This window comes from Podarcis vaucheri (genome assembly GCF_965113315.1).
Source record: "Podarcis vaucheri genome assembly, chromosome: 7".
In the NCBI taxonomy this organism is placed as follows: Eukaryota; Metazoa; Chordata; class Lepidosauria; order Squamata; family Lacertidae; genus Podarcis; species Podarcis vaucheri.
Window position 1 is genome coordinate 62,189,544 of NC_138765.1, and position 19,994 is coordinate 62,209,537.

The window sequence follows — 19,994 nt, forward strand, 5'->3', positions numbered from 1 at the left end:
GCAGTGTGGCCTTGGGAAAGGACCAGAGAGAAAGGCCTGGTGGGGTGCATTTGGCCCCTTGGCCTGAGGTTTCCTACCTCCGGAATACATTTTTCAGGCAAGAATAATACTTTCCAACATAAAAAAGCTTGTAGTTGTGCCAGCATCCCTTGATTAAATAAAAGGCATAATCTTAACCATGTGCACTTTTGCTTGAATTAATATGGCATCTATATTACGAACTGCTGCCAAGTGTGAGGAGTTCTAGGAAGCGAATAGTGATGGAGTTTTGAGAATAGTAGGTGGGTGGAAGGGATAACAGGCTAATACTGGAAGGCGAAGCTAGAGAGATTGGGGGGGGGGGGAGTGACAACTGTCAGCCAGGGGAGGGAGGGATACTTGACTGGGAAAGCAGCGAATATTCGTAAATCGGAAAAGAGAGTAGGATGAAGGTTGCAAGGCCAAAGTGAGGGGGAGTGAAGAAAGCATAACATGATGAGTCTGCAGACTCATGCCTGAAAAAAGAAACAAGTTGCATGCCCTTTCAAGGAGGAGTGCCTCTGTAGAAGAAAAATGGAGCCTTGTACTACCATCAGAAGATGGGGGTACAAAAAAAGAGAGGGGGAATGTGACTGGCTTCTCTCTATTTTTTTCTTCTAATAAAAAAAAATCATTCCTCTAAAAGGGATGTGCAGAAGAAAGCTAGTTCAGCCACAGTATACTACGTTCAAGCTTAAAGGTCCAATTTGCAAAACATCTGCGCAAATGAGATTGGGCAGATGGAACCTCTTCCTCTTCCTGACACCTTCCTCTTGTTTCCTCTTCCAGTCAGCCCATCTCACAAACTCACTTGCTTCCATTTGCTTTTGGCTTTGTAAGTTTTAAGTAATTACCACAGTGGCCCCAGGTCCTGCGCCCTTGTCAGAGGGAATCACCTTTCCAGGTATCTTTGCAAAGGTACTGAGTCACTCTTAGCTTTATTTCCCTAGTATGCCTGAACCTGCTATTTTCTTTTAAAATAAAACAAACCAGGGTCTCTCTTGTTTTTGTTTGCAGTTTTCTCAATAAATTAGAGAATTTTTACATCTGTGACTTCACTTTGATCAACAGTGCCAGAACTGTGGGACTTGAAAGGGGGAAGTGAAAATTTGCACAGCTGTTTTCCTTTTCATAATCACAGCCGTTCCGATCTGCATAACAATGAGAGCCAGCCTGGCATATTTGGCAGCCCACTCCAGTGACCTCTGTGGGAGGTGGTGGAGCAGAAGCAAATCGCAGGACATGGCGGAAGAGCTCATTTGAATGTGCTCGGGAGATGAGAGGCATTTTCTAGTCCTTGAACAAGGGTGGCTGTTCAGTGCATTCCAACCTCTGTTCCACTTGCTCTTTTATTTTAGACCAGTCAGGTTTTTCGATATTTGACTGGAGAAAGTGATAACAGTAGAACAAAGGAGAGAAGTTGCAAATGATTTCTCATTGGCTGGAGCGGGCTAGCAGTCACTAATTATCTATGATCTGCCTCCACAGTTGGAGGCAGCAATGCTTCTGAATACCAGTTGCTGGAAACCACAGGCAAGGAGAGAGGGCTCTTGTGCTCAGATCCTCCTTGAGGGCTTCCTACTTGGCCACTGTGAAAACAGACTGATGGACTAGATGGGACATTGGCCTGATCCAGCAGTTTCTTTTTGGGGTTTTATGTATTGGTTTTGTCAAGCATTACCGTTTCCTGATTCTTCATCAGCACCTCTTTCCAAACAATAACACCATTGTTTGGTTGTCCAGCCATGTTTGTTTGTTTTTCTGTCATTCTTCGCTTGCAGTGGCGTAGCGTGGGTTGTCAGCACCCGGGGCAAGGCAAGTAATTTGCGCCCCCTAACCCGTGGATTTGCGCCCCCTAACCCGTGGATTTGCGCCCCCTAACCCTAACCCCCAGGTGTTGCGCCCGGTGCGGCCGGCCCCCCCTGCACCCCCCACGCTATGCCACTGTTCGCTTTAATTGTGTGTAGCAACCTTTCTGCATCACTTATGCATGGTGGGGCATGTATGAGTGAAGGAACTCCCCTGTGAAAGAATTGGGTGTTTGTCGGAAAGAACTCTGGGAAATGAGCAGTTTGTCTAGTCAAGTAACTCAGCATGTTTCTTAATGACAGAATGAAGTCAAGCCGCCGTATTTAAAAATCAGTTTAAAATATAGCATGGAAATCAGTCTTCCCCATTTGTGTCACCTGTCAGGTTCATCATCAAGTCAACAAAAGCACTGAGGTGAATTAGGCATGTCGGCCGGGCAGTCTGTGTGGGTCTTGAGCCACCTGCAACTTGGGGCTACTAGAACAGAGAAAAGAAAGGAACAAAATGGTGCTAAGAGCAGCAGTTCTGAAATGCTGGCTATTATCCTGCCTGTGAATTGCTAGTATTTACTATGATTTGTTGCTGCATTTGAGGCCACGGGTTCTTTCTCTCTTCCTGGTATGCAACGCTTGAAAATGAGAGGATGGATTTCTGTAAAGAAGATGGAGGCCTGCAGAAGTAATGTCCAGTGGAGAATTGAACATGATCTTAGTTTAGGTTTTGAATCTAATTAGAACTCTGCCATTTATTAATTATCCTTCAGCTTTTTGACAAGCAAACTATGAATGACTTGGCAGTACAAAGAAATCGATAAGCGCTCAGTACATTAGTGCTTTCCTTGAGCTGCTCCATTTGTTTATTTTGTAGAATTTGCCTCAGTTGCTGGCTGTTCCTGCATGCATATTTTTCAGTGACAGAAGCTTGTCATTCTTAACAAATTACCCCTATTTCCAGCCACTAAAACCCAAGAAGTTCACATATTAAATAGAGCAAGGAACAACTGATTTCTTTCCTAATCTAAAAGTACGAAATGTGTGGTGGGCTGTAAATTGAAACTAGAGTTTCTTCCAACATCTGAATTTGAATCCTCTAATAGAAATGTAAATTAGGAGTCTTTCTTGCACAGGTGGCACCCTAGTACCAGGCCATTTTTCTGTGTCCGCCTTCTCCCATTCATGTTTGGTTTCGTTTACCCCACAATGAATAACCTAGTCTAACATGTTTCCCCCAAACCTCCACACATGAGTCCTGCTCCACAGTTTGGGTGAGCCATAGAAATCTGAAGGGGAAAGGAGATGGAGATCCAGTTGGAGACCAGGTGGCCGGCCTTACCTTCCCCAGTACAGGGTCCCGAGCCTTCCAAATTATTTAACATACCCTAAAGTCTGTGGCTCTTGCTTTCCCCATAGTTCAGATCCAAGAAGGAAACATCACAGTTAAAATGCACTCCAGTGTCTTTAAAATTCACATTTTTATCCTAACGTTTACCTCCTACTACTGTGGTCAATATTATTGATTTTGTTCTGCCACTGCATTTGCTTAATCACTCTGAATGTCAGAAAAACATATTAAAAAACCGGAATGACTCCGTGGGATGCCTTTATTCTGCTGCCTATACCCAAGATTCACTGCTCATGTTCCGGTGGCGATTTCAGATATTTCGGCATTGTTTGATGCGTCTATTGTGCACTGAATGCTTTTGATTGAAATTCCTATTATTGCTAAGATTCCTCCATCTTCCCTAGCTAAACACTGTACTGCTTCTTCGAGGAGTTAAGAATGAGCTGTTGTGCCAGTAAACGTGGAATAGCAGGTGGTGAGAAAAGCCTTTGTGGACTGGCCATCGCTCGGTAGCAGAGCACATGCTTTTTATGTCGAAGGTCCCAATTTCAATGTCCGGCATCTCCCATTAAAAGGAGAAAGTAACAGATAGGAAAGATCTCCACCCCAGAACTGCTGCTTATGTGGCCACTTTGTATGCAGGGGAGGCTGGTCCAATAGGGCAAATGGGGCACGACCCCAACAGCCTTGGCCTGCCCTCTTACTCACATCCTGTCAAGAGGGTGTCATTGCTTGTCAACTTCCTTCTCCTTAGTCTCAGTGTTGCCCTTGTAGAGCTTGGCAGTGGGGAGCAAGGAGGGGGCAAAACTTGAGTCAGTTGGCTCTGCCTGTCATTGGATCTGGCTCCACTTACAATTTAGGCTCCCTACCTTTCACCCTACCAGCCCCAATGGGCACCAGCCACCATTGGATGGACAGATAATTTGACCTGGCATAAGGCAGAAAATTCTATGTTCCCCTGACAAGTCATGACAAGTGACATGATCTCTGCTGCTCCCATGCACTGTGCTCAAACCATGAGTCTAAGTGAGACTGATTCCTTGGATCTGTGAGTGTTTTACATTTCCCAGTTCTTTTTGTAACACTTTCATCAACAATTGAGGCTTAAACTCCTGTTGTTGTTGTTGTTGTTGCTGTTGCTGCTGCTGCTGCTGCTGCTGCTACAATAAGATTCCCTCTTCAAGCACTTGGTAACACTGTTCTCTTTTGTTGTAGTAATGTTTCATTGTCAGTGTGGTGGGTATAATTGCAATTTTCACCTGAAGTCAATAAAACTGGGCACACGGCCATGCTAGGATACAAAACAAAGTCTCAGAATATGAATTAAAGATGGCAAACTTCATTGCCCCTTGTTCCTTTCGACACTTGCATAAATTGTCAACTCTCTCAATCAGTCCTAATCCCCAGATCAACACAGTGAAGGAAGACATACATTCCAAGCAGGCAGCTCACTACTGCTGACTCTATTCTCAAGAAATATGTTTACATAGTTCTGCATATGAGAGTTGAATATTTAGATATTGCAGTGTGAGTTTCATTTAAATATAAATGGCCCAGAGGCAATGGAAAGTGAACACGCTGCTGGCATGATGCAGAGGTGGTCTCTCCATAATCACTTGGGGAAGTTGTAGAGCCAACACAGGGATTGTTATGCATGCAATTTTTGCTTTGTCAGTGACACACTTTAGAACCATCATATAGAAATTATAGTGGCTGCTATTGTATATAAGCCTGTCCTATGTGGAAATAAACTTACCCTTTAAGTTAGACCATCAGCCCTGTTCGGGGAAGTTTTTAATTAAAAACAGCCCTGTTCAGGGAAGTTTTTAATGTGTGAGATTTTAATGTATTTTTAATCTTTGTTGGAAGCCGCCCAGAGTGGCTGGGGAAGCCCAGCCAGATGGGCAGGGTACAAATAATAAATTATTATTATTATTATTATTATTATTATTATTATTATTATTATCAAGGAACAACCACATGGTTTCATTCATGTGAATAGTGTCACCGAGTGCAGTAATAGTACTGTAATACTTGGGGTTGTATCCAGCTAAGATCAACTCAGGGTAGGCACACTGAAATTAATTAGTCACAGCCATCATTTTCAAATAGATCTGCTCTGAATAGGACTAATATTGGATACAAACATGTTACGTGTACAGTTTTGTGCTGAGTAAGTTTGCTGCTGCAGAACAAGATGAAGAGGAGAACCATTATTCTAGTTCATCCCGAAAATAAAGTGGAAATTCTCAGCAGCTTTTAAGCACTGGAAGATCAGAAAGTCAACCATTAGATGTGTGAAAAGTTCTGACAATTCCACTTTACCATTACATGTGCTCCTTCCTTATCTGTCCAAAAGTGTATCTTGCCTCACAGGAATACAAAGATGGTTTTGACTAAGGAAAGGAGTGCAGAGGGTGCATTAAGGTGTGATAAGTCATGCCTAATTGCAGTGACAAAACTCTGCCTTCAAGCTCCCATCTATCACAAAAGCTGTGTGATTTATTGTATTGTAATTTACATCTGTATCTTACTGCTTCATTTAAGGCCCTTGATTTAAATGCTGGAGCACGTCTTGGAGCACACAAAAAATAGAAAGAATGCCATCATTATAACCATAGCAAAATGAAATGATGGGTCAAGGTGGCATCACAAACATGCCTCCAGATTTATTTTATAAACAAAGTTAAGGACTAAGCGCCAGAGGTGGGTGTGGTGGGTAACCTGTAGCTCTCCTGATTTTGTTGGACTTCAACCCCAGGTGGTCATTGGTTGATAGCAATTACTATTATTTATATCCCACCTTTTAGCCAGAGCCAAGACTCAAACGGGCTCACAGAAATTAAAACAAATACCGATAAAACAAACATAGCTAAAAACATATAAAAAGTTATGGTTAAAAAGTAATTAAACTATCTATGGAGTTCAAACTATGTAAAAAAACAACATCTAGAATAGAAAGAATAGAAAAAAGTGCGGCACACTATTAAAAGCCCTTTCCTTAAAAGCGGTCAGTTTCCAAATCCTGCTGGAATAAAAAAGATCCTCCATGTGACAGCTCTTTAGATATTTGAAGATGGTTATCATATCTCCATTCAGTCTCCTCTTTACCAGGCTAAATATACCCAGTTCCATCAACCATTCCTCATAAGGTTTGGTTTCTGCTCTAGGAAGGCATCATCCAAGTCCTCAGTCTGATTTGGAGATCTATAGCAGACACGCACAGTATGGTCAATGTTGTTTCCCTCTCCTACAATTTTACCCATATCCTCTTAATCTGCCAATGCACTGCTAGTCACTGTTCACAGTAGTGAACCATATAGATCAATGGTCTGACTCAACAACAGGCAGCTTCCTGATTCCCAGACCTACCTGCAAGGTAATGTATGTGAGGTGCTTGGAACTCTCCAAAGTATTATATCAATGCTAAATGTTTCTGCTGTTAAAATGTAAAAATGGATTTTAGGGCTCAAATATGGATGAAGAGCACCTAATCCTATGACTCTAAACCAAAAATATTTTGCTTAGAAGGCCTTAAGCAATGTATTCATTGTGTCATCTTTTCAATTGCATTCCAGCGGGACAACTGAGTCAATCAGCACATTTTGCCCTCCAGCTCCCATATAATGTCCTAGGCTTGGGACGCAGCGCTAATTTTCTTGATCACTTGTATGTGGGCATTCCTCGCCCATTAGGTGAAAAGGTATGTTGGGACCCCAGTTCACATATAATTGTATTGATAATCAATGTGCATTTGGTTTCATACCTTGCTCAGTACCACGTTGGCTTCTTCTTAAAAGGGTGGGATGGTGAGAATGTGTTGATGTGGGCTTCAGCCAGAGAATTGTGGTTTCCATGGCTGACCTACAGGATAAAATGACCAGGTAAACAGGCCTAATGGAATGCCAGTAGACCTTTTCCCTGCAGCATGGGCATTTTTGTTGTTTAAAGTCCTTTGAGACCTTGGAAAGGCATTCTCAACCTGGAATACCTTTAACGTTATGGTTGTACCTGATTGGGACCCAAAGAGCGTGGATTTACATCTATTTTGGCCTCCACCCACAGGGCATTCATACAGTTGTGAATCCTGATCAGACAGGGTCTATCCCAGGCTGCCATTTTGCAAACCTGATCCACCGTTTACTTAATTTTATTTATAATAGCAAAAGGCAGGGTTCCCTCTAGCTTTATTATCCCTTGATACATACACACACACACATACATACATATATACTGAAGTGGCAGTATTTACTCTTAAGTCTTGAAAATGTATCAGGTCAAAATTGTTTTGTCTTTGAAAGTGGGAAGGAACCAAACAGTCTTTTGGAAATGTCATTCCAGCCAGTTTTTTAAGATAATGAGAATGTTGAGATTTTGCTTTGACTACACAGTAGAATCAAGAATGAAATGAGCTCGCAAGACATTCACTGAGTGCTTTCATTTTTTCCCTCTTCCAGTCTATAAGGAAACAGGAATGGACAGCCATCATCCCAAACTCCCAGCTGATCGTCATTCCATATCCTCACTACTCCCCTCGAAGGTAATGCCACTGATTGAAATCCTGTCATATGAGTTGCAATGGCCGTTGATTTGAAGGATATTGAGCCTATGCTGCGGTTGGAGCCAGACCGTTTCCTTCTCTCACAGAAATCCTGGTATACTCAAAAATCTAACTACTTTCCTAGTCCACACAGCACATAGCTAAACTATAGAACTCACTCACATAGGAGACAGTGATGGCCACCAAATGGGGGGGGGCACAGAGGCTATCGGTGGCTACTAGCCACAATGACTATGTCCCACCTGCACTCTCAGAGGAATCATACCTCTGAATGCCAGTTTCTGCGATCTGCAAGCAGGCAAATGTTGTACTTGTGTGCGGCTTGCAGGCTTCCCGCATACATCTGCACAGGCACCATGAGAACAGGGTGCTGGAGCAGATGGGCGTGATCGTGCAGGCGCCTCTTATTTCCTGAGTTGCAGAGAGAATATACAAAGCTTTGGCTGTGCCCCAGAAGCAGAGTATAATTCTATAAACATAGGGCCATATTGCTTGGACTAAAATCAGACAAAGTCTTTAGAGCAATTTAATAAGAGTGTTGGTAGTGATGGTGGTGAAGCCTCTGGCTGTGATGGGCTGAGCCAAAGAAGCAGGGACTTGTTGCCATTGGCTTGAGCTGCTTAGAAATGAAAGAACAGAGCGATGAGCATGGGATTGGCACTCTTAAGAGATTTAGGCAATGACAGGCTAAGAAACCCCCTGGCTATTGGGAAATTAGGTTTGGTGTGGGAACGGTCCTGAGAAATGAGGGAAAGGGCAGAAGGCTTATAGAGCGAGTCTGAGAGGATTATTCAGAGAAGCAAAACTGGCATAGAGAATCGGCAGATTGAAGCTGTAGGGGCGAAAATGGGTGACAAAGACAACAGAGGGAAATAATTCCTGTCCAAAGAATGAGCAAAGCTGAAAGTGGGCATGTGATCAGGAACTATGGGCATGAGGTACTCACTTTCACATACTGACTGACTGCAGGTTTCTGGAAACTTAGGCAAGCCTTATTGGATGGAAGTTGTGCAAATGCAACCTCTCAGAAGATGTTCCCTGTGGGTTGTGTTAACTGGCAGGGATTTTTAAAAAAGAAAGAAAGATTCCAAATAATTGACCATAGATGTATAATTCCATAAAACGTGTCTTCATAAAATGTGTTCTGTCTGGGGTTTTTGGTTTTTGTTTTCTTTGTCAAGTAGCAAATGTAATTGTGGAGACAATGGCTTCCTGAGAAGTTTGGTTCTAATCAAATATACATTCTCTGTGTCCAGTGAAGTGCAAAAAGATTTCTATTCAGATTTCCAGCACATGCTGTGTGTTGCCATGGCTCTTTGAATTCTGTTGTAATTAGGGGCACGAAACTTGCTTAGCAGAGGATTTCCACAATGAAATCCCCTTGAAATAAAGTCCCATTTGTATGAAAGTAATTGGCTTTCCTTCCCAGCTGCCCTTATATTTGGCCTACTAGGAACCCCCTTGACATATAGTAAAGTTAAAAATGTGTCGTAGGTAGTGTTTATTTACTTATTTATTTACTTATGCACTGCTTTTTCAATGTGTTCCTCATGGCTTCCCACAGTTGCACAGAAAAGGAATAAAATAAAATAAAACTACAATCAACAAATCAATAAAATAACTAAAAGCTACATAGATAGATGTGTATGGTTTATAATTTGGTGATTTTATCTCTATAGTTGTGCTCTTATTGTGGTGACCAATGCAAGGAAATTTCAGTTTACCTTAAAAGAGAGAATTTTTTATTTTATTTTTGCATCAGTCACCAACCATTGCAATTTATATGCAGACTACATCTCATTGAATGTATGCAATATATTTGTGTGACTATGTTGATATTAAAGCTCCGCTCTTGGATAGAAACTATTTTTCTTTAACCATGAACAATTGGTTGTAACCTGAGGTATCGAACAGGCTGTAAACAGCAACTCACCTGTTCACCTGTAACAAAGACCCATTGCTTCCAGATGCCCAGGAAAAGACCATTTCCTTTTAAGCCACACTTGGGTAGCATGGATAAATATGGGACAGGAGGGCAAGCAAAATATTTTACAAGTCAGTAACTCTTGTAGCACTTATTTACAGGCTGATAAACTTGAATTTCTAGGCTGATAAATTGGTGTCCATCTCTCCCTTTCAGAAAAACAAAATCACTTGAATTACTACACTCTTTTTACTTCTCTTATGATGGTGATATTTGTATATACTTATACCATTGGTTCATATATCCAGGAACCCAGAGAAAAACTATATGAGAATAGGACCATTTTAAAATTAAAAGCTATAGAGACCTACCTTTGCCTTAGTAATTAATCACATTTTGTGATTATCTTCTCTGTTTGTAAACTACCCTCCTCTTTCTCTAAATCTCGTGGGTGATATGCAAATGTGCCTGTCCACTACAGCATATTTTTGCTTTTGCAAAAATCTCTTCCCCCTTCAGCCCCCCATGTTCCCCCCATATCTGCTCCAAAGTGTTGGAGAAGGACTCTTGATCAGATTTGGGGTGGCTGAGGGATGGGGAGATGAGAGAAGAAAGGGGAAATTGCTTGTGCAGCACTGGATACCATTCCATATATCCACATTTGACATCACAGGCCATTTGAGATGAAAAGAGACTGCATTGTGCTATTAAAAGCAATCAGAAGCACCTTGCATAAAACAAGGAAACAACACCCTTTTCCCCATGGGATTTCTGGAGAGGAAATCACTCATTACACTCTTCCATACATATGCAAGCTCCCTCTGTTCCCCCCTCCCCCAATCTTTCCAACTACCTCTACTATGAAAAAAGTCGGAAAACTACAAAAACTAAACCAGGGTGTTGGTTCAGTTATTGTTTTTTCCGAAGGTGTTTGCCTTGAAATCCATTGGCAAATATTAACTCATTGCCCTGTTGGCAGAACTGATTCCTTCCGCTTCCCAGTGCCCACTAAGATGGAAGAAACTTACCTAATAGAACAAATTCTTCCTGCCATCAGATGTACAGGTGGTCAAGACAAACTGACCAGCCATCACACTTGTAAGAAGGCAGAATGAAATGATTGCCCCTCATGGAGATATATCCTACCCCTAATTTGCGTGTCAAGCGTGATGGCCATTTCACTGATGTTCAGGCAACCAGATTTCTCTGGAGTTGTGAACTGGAGGTTTAATTATCTTTCTGTGCAGATTAGGGGGGGGTTGAGACTGTCTTGGTGTACAGTAAGCTAGCTGTAGACACACTCTATATATAAAATCATAGAACTGCAGAGTTGGAAGGAACCCAAAGGGTCATTTAGTCCCAGCCCCTGCAATGCACCTTCTACCTAGGCAAGCAAGAAGGATTATCAAATTCATTTATACAATCCGGTCAGGAAGAGACACTTGCAAAGCAGGTCTGGTGTGTCCTGGGAAGAGCCCAAAGGGCCAGATAGAGAGACCAGGATGGCCACATTTGGCCCACAGGCCTGAGGTTCCCAAACCCTGCTAGATGCCATCAGTAACCAGTCACTACAAAAAGGTGGAAGGAAAGGTTGGAGCAGATTTTAATGTTCATTCTCCACCCAGTCAACACCTTGCCTTGTACTGCAGGGGGAAGAAAAGCAAATTACTCCTAGAACCAACATACTGTGGGTAGGAAGACTGACATATTCAGATACACTTCCCAAAATGCTTACCAAATATGTTGAAATATTATACATATCATGCTATTGATCACCACGTGAAGTACCCCGAAGCGTTCAGTTAACTCTGTAATCCAGTTCAAGCTCCATTGAATCCAGACGCAATAAATGTCACGAGAGCGACTGTTACAATAATGTCTCATTTAGTCAAAGCAACACAGTGGGCTGTGCTATTGCTCCTTTTAACCAGCATCAAGTAAATTCTGGTGCTGATATTTTAGGAGCTGTTGGTGTAGTACTACTTCTTCCTACAAATGAGTTTTTAGTCATTTATCTCTTATTTTGCTCCTTGTGTTTTCTGAAAGAATGCTCTCTCAAATTTATGCCTCTTATAAAATGCACATTGATTTTAGTTTTCAGTCAGTTTCAAGATTTATTGATTGCAGTGGCTGACCTCAGTGGCCAATAAATCTTTATTGTAATCCTAAAACAAAACTATGCTTGTTTGTTAGAGAGATCACAGCTTTATTAATCTTTGAAATAAAGCTGCAGCACTTGAAAAAGTGATAAGAGAATGCAGTTTTGCTTTATACTAATGTAATCACATGGTAGTTGAGAGATATTAAACAAAGGAGAATGTAGTCTGCCACCTGCTTACTCCAAAGCAATCTAATCAATCTTTCCACAGATATTTGGTTCAGCTTCGTGTTCTATTTTTTGAAATGGCCTGTGTGCCTTTGGAAGGAGAGATCGGAAATATTTTTATGAAAAAAGTTCATTATATGTTGCTTTAAAAACCAGTGAGCATTGAAATGCAGTACTAAGGGATCCGGGAAGTCGTTTTCAAGCTAAATTTAATTAATTTAACAATCTTCTATCATAATTTATACTTGACAAGCTTGTGACCTTTTCGTATGGCTTGTCTAGAAAAGCTTCTGTAAATCTTACATTTTAGTAAAATGGTTTGTTATTCTAATTTGCCTTTGCATATTTTTTGTTTTGTTGTATTCTTGTTTTTAATTTTTTTCAGTTGTGATAGTTGGGTTTTTCTTGTTGTTTTGATTTTCACCAGTCTAACAGCTGTAGTAAAATATTGGATTTAGACCATAGTATTCGTTGTGCCCCAGCAGGATTTTTATATAGTAGTTGAGTTAATTTGCATCCCAAAGCAGAATTTTACCCTTAGAATATAGTTTTGTCTGAGGAATAGAAGTGTATAGTGAGACTTTGCCCTGTGCACCCACAAATGAGAGTGCATTCTTACTAGGCACTTCAGGTTTTTCACCCCATGCATATTATGGGGTGTGGTGGATGCTGAAACGTTTGTGGCTTGCCACTCAGTTTGCATTGACTCAGTGTTTAATCCAAAGTAGGAGGAAACAGGAATGCTTCAAAGGAGATTCCGCCATTTACAAGGCATCTGAAGTTAGATCAAGGAAGCCCCAAGTCATTCTGTAAACACAGGCATCCTCCCAAAAATGCTGCATTTTGCCTTTTTTTTAAAAAAAAGTGATCACTAAATTTAAAAAAAAAAGTTGTCCTTGTGGGAAAACCATTGCACCTATTATACTGAAAGTATTCAACCCCTGAGAAGGGAGAATCATTATACTGAATTCTAAGACTTTTTTGCTTTTTTTAAAAAAAAAACTTAAAAGCTTGCTGCACAAAATCCTTCAGTGAAACTGTCTGCAATTTGGCAGGCTTCATCCACCCTGGAGGAGCGCCTTTATCTGCAAATTTTGTCCACTTCCGGGGGGGGGGGGGGAATGCAGCCATTTTTAGATTCCCCATTGTAATCAGTGAGGGGGAGGGAAGACTGCTTCAGACCTGAATAACAAGTTGACTTGGAAACACATGGGGTTGTAGCCCACTAAAATCTACTCAGAGGAGACCCGTGGGTATTAGTAGACTTCAGTTATGCCATGCCCATGAATTTCAGTTGGTCTGTTCTGCATAGAACTAAAAGTAGATGCAATCCATAGAGCAGATTCAAAACAGGTGAGTTGGCTTCCCTTGGCTAGAGATAAAAGTTAAATATTTTGGCTGGCACACACCCCTAGTAAATACCTCCCGTAAAATAAGCCCCTAGAATGGAATTGAATGGAATGCATGATTTTGCAAAATGCTTTAGAAGAAGCCTTGTGCTTGGACCCCTGGGGAGTGTTTCACCTTATCCTAAAGAGTATGGTGGCAATTAATTCTGGAGCCATACTTTTTTCAATCCTAATACTTCTTTTCTTCAGGCAGACCTAAGGATTACAGAAGCACATAGTTTGCACCCGCTCCATCACTGATTGATTGCGCTCCCCACCACCCAAAAACAAGAGAGGGATCAATTACAAAACGGGAGCAGGGGTTGGAGAATGTATTTTAAATGATCTCCTGACGGGTATATTATGATTGTGTTGTTTTCTGCATGCCTGAGTTGGAACCACACTCCACAAATGGGACAGTTAGAGTTCATTTTGCTGAAACACATTAACTCAGATCGATGTGAAACCGTTGCCTGGGCTGTGAGAAAAGAGCAAAATGACACATGATGGGCTAAATGCCGCCTTGTGGCTTTGAATTGACATCCTGTTTATGAACTTCCAATAATCAATGGAGCCATTTGCAAAGCACGCCACAAGAACACTTGAAGTTCTTTTGTATTTCGGTACCCCAAAGATAATTGAAGAATTTTTATGTATATTATTTTCCTGAAATAAGGGTTTCAGGTTTCCAAACTCCATACGCTGTTTTAGTCCTAGCTGAGACAGGAGAACCTTTGGATGTTAGCATACTTTGAGTGTGATGTATTTGTGCGCTTATAAACTCAGAACATAGCAATATTACCTGAAAAGTGACTTTGGTAAAGATGATGGAAAGGGTTGCCTTTGCTCTGTTTTGGTATATTTCACCGATAATTCTTCTCTGCTAAGGCCTTTGAAGGAAGCTTTATTGCAGTGTAGTTTCCTGTATTTAATAGAACCCCGTTAAAAACAGGAGCTGGAGAATTACACCTACCAGCTTTTCCCAATTTGTACAGCTTCATATCATGGGTGTAGTTCCTTCCTGAAACATGTGGCCTTTCATACTCAGAGACTAATGTGCAGTAGATTATCTTCTCTCACTGCTGCTGCCTCCTGCTTCTTAAATCCTTCCTTTTGTCTGCGCATTGTCTCTGCTTCCAAAAGTGAACATCAACTTTGCAGTGAGTCAACACATCAAGCAACAAGTCAAAATGTTACTCTGACACGACAAACGTGCCCTGGCTGGGGAGCAGGGAGATGATCTTAACTCATTGCTTTACATCCCATAGAGCTCCAAATCAAACAGGCCCGAAGTCAGGCAGCTTTTTATCATTCTGCTTTCCATAATCTCTGTGGAACATCTTGCCATCAGTCCTGAAAGTAAACTGATGTTTTCTTGGATTCTCCTTTATACCCACAGCTGGAGTGCCAAGCTGTACCTAACCCCAAGTAACATTGTATTGCTGACGGCCATTGCCCTAATTGGGGTCTGTGTCTTCATCCTGGCAATAATCGGCATACTTCACTGGCAAGAGAAGGTAAGCTTAATTTGTTACGAGTGCTTGTCTTCCTCGCATCAAGCTCACACAATACAACATTGCAAACCAAATTCTGCATCATCCTTTTTTTAATTAAGCCTTTCACTTTGGGAAAAGTTGCCATTTTCAGCATGATGATTTTGAGTCATTTCTTCAATAAACAAGGGGGAAATAATGCATGTTAAAGTATGCAGAAGGTCCCAGAATTAGACTCCTATTATAAATATATTGAGGGACGTGGGTGGCGCTGTGGGTAAAACCTCAGTGCCTAGGACTTGCCGATCGCATGGTCGGTGGTTCGAATCCCCGCGTCGGGGTGAGCTCCCGTCGTTCGGTCCCAGCTCCTGCCCATCTAGCAGTTCGAAAGCACCCTTAAGTGCAAGTAGATAAATAGGTACCGCTTTATAGCAGGAAGGTAAACAGCGTTTCCGTGTGCTGTGCTGGTGCCGGCTCGCCAGAGCAGCTTCGTCATGCTGGCCACGTGACCCAGAAGTGTCTGCGGACAGCGCTGGCTCCCGGCCTCTTAAGTGAGATGAGCGCACAACCCTAGAGTCTGACAAGACTGGCCCATATGGGCAGGGGTACCTTTACCTTTTTATAAATATATTGAGTAACAAGATTGAGAAAAACGTCTGCTTGAGACCTTGAGAAGCCATTGCTAGTCAGAATGGATAGTGGGTTACCCCCCAGCCCCAAATCAAGCTTGGCTCTACACCTTAATGATGGGATGGGGCAGGTATTGCAGCTAGCTATCCATCCCAGTCTTTCTGAGCAAGTCATATAAGAAGGATTAGATCTGCCCCTCCATGCTAGCCTTAGCTGGTGGATGAACACCATGTTCCTTTAATAAAGTTGTGGCCTACTTATTCCCGTGCATTCGTGTCTTCCTTCCTTCCTTCCTTCCTTCCTTCCTTCCTTCCTCTTGCTCTCTCTCTCTCTCTCTCTCTCTCTGCAATACAATATGTCACTTGAAATTGCAGGTGAGGGTCACATTTTTAAATTCTCTTCAGTATTAATAACAACCCTGTAAGTAGAAAGCTAGCACAGCTGGACTAGAAACTCCCTCCCCAATGAGCTAGGTTTTTTGAAGTGGGGTTGCTTTCCATAAGTATCTGCCCTCTGCATTCTTAAGAGGTACTATCCCTTCCTCCCATCACATTTTGGTATATGTGGCCTCAGTACACAAATCAAAAAGTGCCTTCATTCATTAAACTTTGTTTGTGTGGCTGTGGCTTTGGATGTCTTGCTCTGCCTGTAGTTTAACTGAAAGATACTTGAGGCAGATTGTGGCTCTGTCAATGAATGAAATTTAACCCATGCTTTCATTATTTTCAGTCAGGCTGTAATACAAAGGGATTTCTTCCCTCTTGTGTTTAAGAAACCCTTGCTGACTTTTTATTGACATGCTTCAAACGGTGATATTTTACCATGAGCAAAACTGACTGTTTTTCTCTATAGAAATGCATTGATCCGGAGAAGCCATTTGGGAGGCTTCTTTTCACACTACAAAAGGAAACTGTGTCCCAATTTCCCATATAGCTCTCCATTCACAGCAAACAGTTGAGCCAGCAGGGTAGCCAATAAGTGCTGCCGCCTAGCCAAGCTGTAATCATAACTGTCAAAATTACCGCATTTTAGACTCACGGCGCCTTGTCATTGGCATTCATGAAACAAAAGAGCAAGAGCTAAATGTTTAGAAAGGTTTTGCACGGCGCCTGGAAATTAGTAAGCCTATTGTCATAAACCCTTCCAAAGCGTTAACACCAAATGCCAAAGGCAGGAGGTACAGAAACAACCATGAAATTAGATATTCAGGGTGGCACTCAACTCAGCAAACAGAACCAAGTTAGCAACAACTGCGCTTTTACTGAGCAGGGATATCTCTCACCTCTAAAGTATGAAATGCTCGCTGACTCCTCACACACCTCCAGCTTTATCAGGGGCATTAGCTGAAATTGGGAGGAAGACCGTGAAGGGCATTGCACTATTACGGGGGGCGGGGGCGGGGAATGCATATTCTGAAAAACAGCTATTTGGGGAAGTTGACAAGCAGGTTGAGATCCGAAGGTGCCCCCTCACTTTTTATAATTCTACTAATCTCTCCTTTTAAAAACCAACCATTTTTGTAATAAATAAATAAAAACCGTTCAAATCTAAATCCCGCAGTTCAAGATGCATCTTTTAATTCTGTGTGCGAGAACTGGCATATAGCGGAGAAATATCTCTGTATAAACCACAGTGTATCCGAGGGGTGGTTTTTTTAGACTTTTGTGTTAAATGAGTCTTACAGGTAACCTTTTCAAAATGCCATGGAAGGGAGAGAGAAAGAGGCTACAGCTGGCTTGGAATTACTGTTTGAAGGGAGCAACGGCAGGAATGGGAGAGGAGAGGAGCCTGCACATTATGCTCTGTGAATTTGCCAAGACTGGGAGTGGGATAGAAGGGAACATGTCTCAGGCTTCTTTTATACATTTGAGATGTGTCAGAGCCTTAGTGGCATGAGCATGTCACTGCCAAGAAGCCAGAAGTGATAACGCCTTAAAACCGGAGTTCTTTTCCTGAAAGATAAAAGGCCTGACAGCAAAATCCAGAAGGGTACTGTCAGTTCAACATGAAGTCCCAGAGTGCCCTTAGAGAGCAAGCACAGCTTGTCAGATAAGGATGAGGTAGGTGAGGGCAAACTTTTCACAAGCCACCTTAAGATGTAACAACCATTTCCCTTTCTGCACCAGGCCTCTCCTCAATTACAGGTGTAATGTTTGTGCACTAAACAGTAGAAAGACAGGTTTATGGGCAGTTTTTACTGGACAGGTTGCCCAGGGCATATGGAAGATGGCAAACTGCAGAAGACATACCTGGACCAACATAGGTTAAATATACCCCTTCCTCTGTTTAGAGAACAGGCATGTCAATCATCGTGTGCAATGCTTACAAATATTTCCTTTTCCTGCATTGCAGTACAGTGGTACCTCGGGTTACATACACTTCAGGTTACACACTCCGCTAACCCAGAATAGTTTGCTTCAGGATGAGAACAGAAATCATGCTCCGGTGGCGCAGCAGCAGCAGGAGGCCCCGTTAGCTAAAGTGGTGCTTCAGGTTAAGAACAGTTTCAGGTTAAGTACGGACCTCTGGAATGAATTAAGTACTTAACCCGAGGTACCACTGTACCTGTAATGATTATTTGAGCCAAACATTGTGGCTTATAAGTTTGCATTTCAAATAGTGGTTGAAGGAGAATGCTTTTTTAAAACACAACTGGAGCAAGCCCACCAGATGTTAGTCATTTTAGAGCTTCCCCTCATGTCTCAGCATATAAGCACGGTCCAGACAACAGCAAATCCTTGTGCATCAAGAGTCATTTCTACTTTGACAATTATCGCTCTTAAAGAAAAGCATTTAATGAACCAGCCCAAAGCACTGGGCCATTAACACAAAAGAGAGTTGATCACCAACTGCAGTGGCCATTTCTCTTCTCCTCTAAAATGACACCTATTTAAGTACTAACCGTTAAGGCTTTTAGTGAGCTTTCCATTACCTCTTCACATGATAAAGCAGCTACTCCATGCAATTCAGTAACTCCGGAAGTCAAAATGCAAGATGCATTTACCAAAATACTCTCTTTCATTCCTCCCCCCCGCCCCCACAGAAAGCAGATGACAGAGAGAAAAGGCAAGAAGCCCATCGGTTCCATTTTGATGCTATGTGATGCGCCTTAATATGTTGATGGAGGACGTGCTACACATTTGCTTGGTCTCAGATACTGTATTCGAGCCTGCGAGGACCGGGGGGGGGTATTGTTCCTGTGCTATTTGTAAATGTTGCATTGGTTTTAATTTATTTGTAAAGTGTTAAAATCAAGCCTGTTTCACATGGCCCTCCAATAATTGGTTGTATATATACTGATAAACATTTTCTCTTTCTTTTTAAAAAAGCTGTAAAATCTGCTTTAATAATGGATCATACTGCATGTGTTCAATTGTTTGCATATCCTCACTGTCTTCTGTACAACGACTCACGAAAAGGAAGTCATATGTAAATTTTAGAAGTGAGTTTCAGTCAGCAAAATCCCCATTAGTGCTACTTGAGTAAGACTTGTCACTTACAGATTCCACAAATGTGAATTGCATTTTTATAATTGTCAGATGAGTGAAGATATCTCATGCTATTCTGACTGTCCTCCAGGGTGTTTGATCTGTAGTTCTCTGGGTTACTCAGCTTTGTATGAATCTACGCAGCCAATCAAGTGAGAGGAAAGGCTGTAAATTGGAAGATACAAACACCCTAAAAAGAAAAAGAAACTGGTCACAATGTCTATTAATATATTAATATTTTTAAGATGGAAGTATATTATTCAACTTCTATTTTAAATTATGCCTTCCTAAAGTGGAATAATTTTGCATGGCTTACTCATGGTTATCATGTAATTGCACTAAAGATTAATCATGATAAAAGTTGACCAATAAGGTGAAGTTATTGGGAAAGGAATAAGGAAAGAATCCACCATGGAAAAATATGTTGTATGATCTTTCCAAATTCACTTATAATCAAGGGCTGGACTGTGCTGTATTTTCATATAATCATACCAAACCAATTATTTAATTTTTTTGCATTTGGCATGAACAAAGAGAATTCCAGCTAAGTTTAAGAATCACTTTCCAAAAAGGAGGTATGGGCTTTTTTATTAAACAGATTTTGTTGGAAACATACTTTGTATAATATGGTTGTTCCTTTATTCTTAGAGATTTATTTATAATTGACCATGATTTGAAAACTGTTGTCCTGCATTCCTAATAAATGGCATCTATTAAGTTAAATCATGCATGTTGGCTTAGTTTATGGATGGTGAATCTAAATGTTGCTTCTTTTCAATACAACATCTGTGCTCACTGTGTGGCCCCTTGAATCAACCATTGAATCAATCTTGTCATTTCGGCATTGACCTGTAAAGGGAAATCAAAAGGGGAAAAAATGAGTTGGAGAAACGGGAAACACATGAACATGTGAAGCTGTCTTATCCTGAGTTGCTCAGGCCGTTGGTCTACTCTGACAGCAACTCTCCTAGGTCTCACACACCAGTAGTCTTTCCTAAGCTTATGGCCTGAATTTG

The 19,994-nt window shown here is 41.5% G+C and overlaps 1 protein-coding gene across 1 annotated transcript in view; it reads left to right on the forward strand.

Annotated features, from left to right (window-relative positions):
• The window catches only part of ITFG1 (integrin alpha FG-GAP repeat containing 1), a 121,444-nt gene extending 101,743 nt beyond the window's left edge, over positions 1–19,701 (forward strand). The window contains exons 15-18 of the mRNA XM_082232921.1: positions 6,747–6,871; positions 7,626–7,708; positions 14,767–14,884; positions 18,534–19,701. Coding sequence (XP_082089047.1) covers positions 6,747–6,871; positions 7,626–7,708; positions 14,767–14,884; positions 18,534–18,593 — 386 coding nt within the window. The 3' untranslated portion in view covers positions 18,594–19,701. The remainder of the gene's footprint in view (positions 1–6,746; positions 6,872–7,625; positions 7,709–14,766; positions 14,885–18,533) is intronic.
• The last annotated feature ends 293 nt before the right edge of the window (positions 19,702–19,994 follow it).